General features: G+C 65.2%; 1 protein-coding gene across 1 annotated transcript in view; it reads right to left on the reverse strand.

The window, feature by feature from the left end:
• Nucleotides 1-6,886, reverse strand: part of LOC103249286 (RAB, member RAS oncogene family like 6) — a gene marked incomplete at its 3' end in the record, with an annotated part of 35,406 nt that overhangs the window by 2,847 nt on the left and 25,673 nt on the right. Inside the window, exons 5-9 of the mRNA XM_021707491.1 lie at nucleotides 5,539-5,586; nucleotides 2,759-2,811; nucleotides 2,024-2,115; nucleotides 1,529-1,669; nucleotides 1,191-1,308 (exon numbers count right to left, since the gene is read on the reverse strand). Coding sequence (XP_021563166.1) covers nucleotides 1,191-1,308; nucleotides 1,529-1,669; nucleotides 2,024-2,115; nucleotides 2,759-2,811; nucleotides 5,539-5,586 — 452 coding nt within the window. The remainder of the gene's footprint in view (nucleotides 1-1,190; nucleotides 1,309-1,528; nucleotides 1,670-2,023; nucleotides 2,116-2,758; nucleotides 2,812-5,538; nucleotides 5,587-6,886) is intronic.

Genomic DNA, 6,886 nt, shown 5'->3' on the forward strand with positions numbered 1-6,886 from the left:
TGCCCCACTCGCGCCCCTCGTGGCCACCGGCCCCATGGCTCCTCACACTCAGATTCAGAGAGAAAACACTGTGCCTGGCCAGCACTGGCCCAGCCATGCCTCAAGCCTCCAGGGAGCGTGGTGGGACAGAGCGGGCGTGCACAGGAGACGCGGGCCACAGGGCCCACGCTGTGGGTGCACAGGACAGCAGCAAACGCCAGGGAGAAGGCAGGCGTGTGCTGTGTCCTCCTTCAACATACAGTGGAAGGAAGGGCCAGAACCACTTGTGCTGGGACGACAGGCTGAGCCACCAACCTCATGAGCTTTTAACGTGAGACACTGCATTTCGTACGGTGGTCGTGCTAGCATTCTGATTTTTTTAGAGGCGTGTCTGAAATGGTTTCAGCTGAAATAAAGAAGGCTTGGAGGCTGGACATGGAGGATCACGGCTGTAATCTCAGCACTTTGGGAGGCTGAGGAAGAGGATGCCGTGAGACCAGGAGTTTGAGATCAGCCTGGGCAGCACAGCGAGACTCCATGTCTACCACAAAATAAAAATTAGCCGGGTGTGGTGGCACATGCCTGTAGTTCCAGCTACTTAGGAGGATCCTATGAACCCAGGAGCCTAGGAGTTTCAGGCTGCGGCAAGCTATGACTGCCACTGCACTCCAGCCTGGGCAAGAGCGAGACTCTGTCTCTAAAAGGAAAAAACCCAAAAAAACTGGTGGGGGAGGGCTGACAGGGGACATGGGGACCCTCTGCACCATCTCTGCACCTTTGCTACAAACCTAAAATCACTCCAAGTTTCCCAAAGCGCCAAGAACAGGTGCAGCGCCTGGCCACGGGGGCTGCCCATGCCAGCTGGGTCTGCGCAGCAGCAGGTGGGACACGCCCTCAGTGCCGGGGCCGTGCCACGGGGTCCGAAGTGAGCAGGCGGGTGGGGGGTGATGAGGATGGAGAAGCGTGTGGCAGGGAGGGAAGTGAGCATTCCGGGCCCACCCAGGGGTGCAGGACACTGGCACGGCACAGCCTCGACACCCACGTGCTTGTCCGTGGTCTTGGGAACCAGAGCCAGGGCCTGTGTCCCCAGAGAGGGACTGCGACCTCAGGGCCCTGTCCTCACACTGGGCAGGCCAGGAGTGGCCCTCTGCAGAAGCAGGCCCATGCACTTGGGGAGACCCTGGCGCTGGGTGAGAGGTGGCAGCCACCACCTGGGCCCTCACCTGCAGCTGCAGGAATGGAATATTGAAGAACTTGTGGAGGTACTTGAGGCCAAAGCTGTTCTTCATGGAAGACTCAGCGTAGCGGAAATAGGAGGCGCCCGGAGGTCTGTGCAAGAGGGAAGCTCAAGTGGGGAGCCCACGGGGCTCCCGGGTGGGACCTGCCGGCCTCCCGCCCCCAGCAGCCTCCCGGGGCGAGTGAGGCACTCCGAGCTGCCCTCTGCAGGCAACCCCGTGGCAGGCCCACCCGCCCCGCTCGTGCCAGCAGACCCGCCTGCCCAGCTAGGCTCCGGCGACTCGGCCCCACAGGCCCCGAGGCCGCCACTCACCTGTCCAGGTTGTCGATGAAGTGGCGCACGTCGTCGGGCAGGATGACGCGGTGCTCGCCCATGTCGCGGTAGTTGCCCAGAACGCACACCGGCACGTGGGTGGGCACTTTGGGGAGCTCGCGGAGGATGTAGTTGAAGGTCCTTGGGGGCAGGTGAGGACCCGCCTGAGTGCTGCCCCGCGACGCCTGCCCCCCAGCCGCGTGTGCCCAGAGTGGAGGATGACTTCTCTAGGACCCCGCCCCCGCCCCCCGCGCCCCGCCTCTCCTCGGAGTGTTGTCTGTTCCTGCGAGATCACCCCACCAGCCCTTCTGTGGGACCGGCCGGGGCGCCCTCGGCCGCAACTGAGGAGCCCGCTCCGTCCAACCACCTGCTGGCTGGTGCCCAGCGTGGCGGAAGCGCCCATGGCTGTCCCCGCCAGAGGCACTCAGGCTATGGGTGACGCTGCCCTAGCTGCTCTCTGCTGGACAAGAGTCACGGGCAGCCAGCCCGCCTCACCACTGCTTGGTGATGTCGAACATCATGACCACCCCGTTACAGTTCTTGTACACATCCAGGAACTCGGCATCCAGGGCCAACTCGGACTCCGCCTGGGGAGGGGGGAACGCCTGTGAGGCTGGCCAGGCCAGGCCGGGGGGAGGCCCCAGAGGATGCTTCTGCTCTGAAGAGACAGCAAAGCCATTTCCACTGGGGACACATCCGTGGGAGCAACAGCCCCGCGGGCCAACGCAGGTCTGCCCCAGGGCGTGGTCAACGCCACCGCCCAGCCACCATCAGCAGCTCGCACAGCCTCAGTGAGATGTGTGTTCCAGATGTGATTCCTGGAGCCCACAGCCTCCCAAAGGGAGCAGAAGGTGCTGGGCTGGATGGGAGGTGGGGGAAGGGCCCCGGAGCTCAGCCCAGAGGTTCTGGAGCCGCCCACGCTCACGGGCCACAGCTCCAGCCAGTCCTGCGCTTTCAAGGGCTCCAGCTGTTGTGAGGGGATGGAAAATCCGGATCTCAGGCCTCCAAGCCCCAGTCAGGGCCAGTCCACTGCGATGCCTGTCGGCCAACCCCCCGCAGACTGCTCGAGGCAGCTGGCCACCCACAGCCCACCGCGGGCAGCGCAGGGTCCCGAGCGGTTGAAGGGCCAGTAGCCGCGCAGTCAGGGCCCCAGAGCTCAGGGAAGCCTGTCGGCAGGCAGTGCACCGGCGCCCCACCTGGGGCCTGGCAGGCCGTGGCCGCCCCACTCACCTCCTGGGGGTCGTTCTCCATCTTCAAGCCGTCACCGCGCTTCTTGCATTTTCCTGTTCGAGCAAAAGGAGCAGAAACTACCGAGTGGGCTCGCCGGGCCTGACGGGGGCCTGACAGTGGAGCACGGTTCCCCAGCCACACTCCACGGGCCCCTCGGCCACTGACCGCAGCTCAGCGTGCCCGCCAGCATGGAAGCAGAGGGAGACCCCCGGCAGGCGGGAGAAAGGCAGAAGCCAGCAGTCCGACAGGATAGGTGGGCGGGAAGGGCCGGGCAACAGAGCCTGGCTGGGAGGTGAGGATGGGCCTACGGCCACAGGCAGCCGTGAGAAGACGCCTGTGGCCTGCAGGGAGGTGTGTGCCCCAGGCAGGGCCTCCCAGTGGCTTGACTGCTCATGCCCAGGCAGGGGTGGTGCGGGGACCACGGGGCGCAAGGGTTCCCTTGGTGGGGGAACAAGAGCAGGAACCCGAGGCAGCTTCCTGACACCCCCTTAGCGGAGACAACCTGACCGAGGAAGGGGAAGGCTGCAGCTCCGCACCCAGCTGGAGCCCCCACGAAGGCCACCCCGGCCGGTGGCTGCCACCACAGTCCCCACGGCCCTGCTGAGTCGCGGGGAGCTTGCCGCACACCCCTCTGTCTCTCCGGAATACTGTGCCGAGAAGGGGCAGGGATCCCCCCGGGAACTCCAGGGACCCCGGCAAACACAAGACCCCAGAACAGCCAGGCTCACCTCTTTGAAACCCCCCGTGCCACTATAGCAAGTGTGGCTAAAAAACCAAAAGCATAAAACCAGCGCCAGCCCTCCCTGGGCTCCCAGCTGACAGCGCCAGGGCTGCAGGCGGCCCCCAGACCCCCAAGACAGCAAGCTGGGGGGAAGGTGGAGGTGCCCTCCTCGTCACCTCAAGAGTTGCCCAGGCGGGGCCACGCTGGGTGCAAGGACATGGTGCCCAGAGGAGCTGGGCCTTCCCTCTTGGGAGGCAGCACCCTGGTGGTGGCCGTGAGGCTCTCCAAGGCGGGCGCGACAGTGGTGGGGTGCGCCCGACCCCAGGGACCTGAGCCACGCCTCGCAGCCCCACCCTCAGGTGCCAGGCGCAGGGGCCAGGGCAGGCTTTTCACCACAGGGTCCCACAGCAGCAAAGGCACGGCATGCTGCCAGGGGTCCCTGTCCTGCACAGTGAGACCACCCCTACAACAGCTCCCGTGGCTCCAGCCTGACACCGACCCCACTCCAGGCACCTGACCACAGGACACCTGCACCCAGTCCCAGCTCGCGCGAGCCCAGGAGCCAAGCTGGGGCGAGGGCTGCGAGGGGTCACTGTGATTTCCCGAGGCCCCCAGCCTCCATGGGGAGGAGCGGGCACCTCCTCAAGCGGGCAGGCATTATTGCCTGTGAGTGCCCGGGGGCTTGGCACTCCTGCAGGCACCCTGGCCAGCTGGATCCTCCCGAGACCCACACACCCCAAAAAGCACAGGCGGAGGGAGGGGCACATGTGCCATCTGGCCCAGAACCCACAGCCCAAGACACAGTCTCTTTTCCCAGCGGAGCTTCAAACCGGGAGACACAGCCTTGCCTGCAAGGTCAGGGCCAAGTGTGAAATCAGGGTCACAGCTGTGAGGTCAGAGGTGGTGCCCATAAGATCAGGGGCCAAGTGCAAAGTCACTCTTGTAAGGTAAGAGGCCGAGTGTGAGTTCAGGGGCCAAACCTGCGAAGCCAGGGACCGTGCCTGGGAGCAGAGACCATGCAGGCGGCCAGACGCCCTGCCTGTGAGGTCAGTGGCTACGTGAGGTCAGAAGTTATGCCTGGGAGGTCAGCGGCTGAGTGAGAGGTTAGAGGCCATGGCTGTGAGGTCAGTGGCAAGTGTGAGGTCAGAGGCCAAGTGTGAGGTCAGACACTATGCCTGGGAGATCAGCAGCTGCGTGTGAGGTCAGAGGCCACGTGTGAGGTCAGAGGCCATGCCTGTGAAGTCAGAGGCTGAGAGTGTGGTCAGAGGCCGAGTATGAGGCCAGAGGCCATGCCTGTGAGGTTAGAGGCCAAGTATGAGGTCAGCGGCTGAGTGTGAGGTCAGGGGCCAAGTGTGAGGTTGCATCAGATGCCATGCCTGTGAGGTCAGAGGCTGGGTGGGTGGTCAGAACTTGCACGTGTGTGTGCGCGTACACACACACACACACACACACACGCACACACACAAACGCACACACAACCAGGCACTAGGGAGGGATGTGCGCTCTCACCCAGAGGATCCCAGAGGAGGACCTGACGTGGAGAAGACAGAAATGAGACTGGACGCTGTTGCGATGGGGCCCACTGTCACCTCCTACGGCGCCTGAGGCTTGGGTGGGGTGTGGGGGGGCCAGGATCCCGGACAGGGACACGTGTCCGGACTGCCCGGCAGTGAGGGAGTTGGGTCTGTGGCTCAAGGTCAGGGCCGCCGGCTGCCAGCCTGTCGCCACTGCAGCTCACCTGGGGCTCCCAAAGCAGCCCGTGGCCCCTGCCACACGCTCTGTGGCTTAGACAGATGCTCACCGCCGCCAAGTGTGGGGTGTCCTGCCAGGCCTCCCCCGGTACAGGAGGGGGCTGACCAGGTTCCAGGAGCTCACGCAGGCAGCGCACATCACCCCCGCCCCGTGGCACGCCTCAGGACCCCTCCAAGGCGCAGCAGGGTGAGGGGGCGGGGGGGGCGCCAGGGAGCAGGCGCACTGCCGAGCCTCTCTGGACAGGTGAGATGGGTCCGGGGCGGAGTGACAGCAGGGAGAGGAGATACCTGAGGCAAGCACTCCTTACCTTTGTCCACCACATCCCACACCTCAACCTTCACGATGTCGTCAGTGGCTGAAACGGGAGGCCTAAGGTTAGTACCAGCATGGACATGAGCTCAGAGGTAGGCTCTGGGCCGTGTGCCCTACCCACAGGGCTCCGGCTCCCCCAGGGCCTTTGTGAGTCCCCACTGTCCACACAGCACCTTCAGGCCTCTGCTCACACCCTGGTTCTCAGGAAGGTCAGTGGTGAATGGAATGCAAAGCCCCCCAGGCCTGACCCTGAGAAGTGTCTCCGACCAGGCCTGACCCTGGGCAGTCCCTGCCCCAGCCCTATCCTGGGCATATTCCCCCTCCAGCCCTGACCCCGGGCAGAGGCCCCTCAGCTGTGGCCCTGAAGAAAGCCGCTCCCCCACCCTTGCACAGATCCTGGTACAGGTCCAATTCCCCGAGCCCCGGCACCCTGGTGGCGACCTTCCTTGTGGGCCGGTGCCTATGTCTCCCCTGTAAGCCCTTTGAGAATGGGGTCTGTGTCTGAACTGGTCTCCTGGGTCACCTCAAGCAGGCCTTTCCCACTGGATGGCTCTGACTGTATCCTGACCTCCCGACCCTTTCTGCACCCAGTGGCCGGCCTCCAACTCCTCACGGGGTCAGCAGGGTGCAGGCAACGACCGCTCAGGCGTGGGAGCCGCCCGACAGTGCCGCCCTGCTGTCCTCCTGTCCCGGCGGCCTCAGGCTCCTCCTGAGCTCCCAGGACTCCGCTCTAGGGACGCTGGGACCCTGGGAGCTCAGGGACGCCGGGCCTCGCGTCCTCTAGAACTCGGAGGAGGCCCAAGGTGAGAAGCAGGCCCCAGCCTACAAAGCCCTGCACACGGGCCCCACGCAGAGCTCACCCATGCGGCAGGAAGCTCAGGGGCACTGAATATCCACCAGCCCCACCCCGTGTCAGGAGGGGCCCCCTGGCAGGAGCCTCCCTGGGTCTGTGGCGGAGCTCCCGCCAGGCGGACGCCGGCCTCAGAACTCATCCTGCGTCCCAACGGCCACCCCTGAGGTGCTGTTTCCAGTGAAAAGAAACGGATGGAACGCTCCACGGCCTCCTCCTGTCCGGCTTCTGAAGGCCGGGTGGCTGCCGCCCTCACAGCCGCTCCCCGGAAGTGCCCGCTGTCCTCTGCACCCGCACACTCTCCCGCCCACGAGCCCAGCCACAGCGAGCGGCCTGCGGGAGGGGCCGGCCCCACTCCACAGCCCCTCCTCCCAGCACACCTGCAGTGACACAGACATCCCACCGCTGGGACGCGAGCAGCCAGGCTCCGAGGCAGCAGGGCCTCCCCCGGGGAGGCACACGCCGGCACGCCACGTCACGGTCGCTCGGGGGA

This window comes from Carlito syrichta, unplaced genomic scaffold (genome assembly GCF_000164805.1).
Source record: "Carlito syrichta isolate Samal-C Ts95f unplaced genomic scaffold, Tarsius_syrichta-2.0.1 Scaffold118224, whole genome shotgun sequence".
NCBI lineage: Eukaryota > Metazoa > Chordata > Mammalia > Primates > Tarsiidae > Carlito > Carlito syrichta.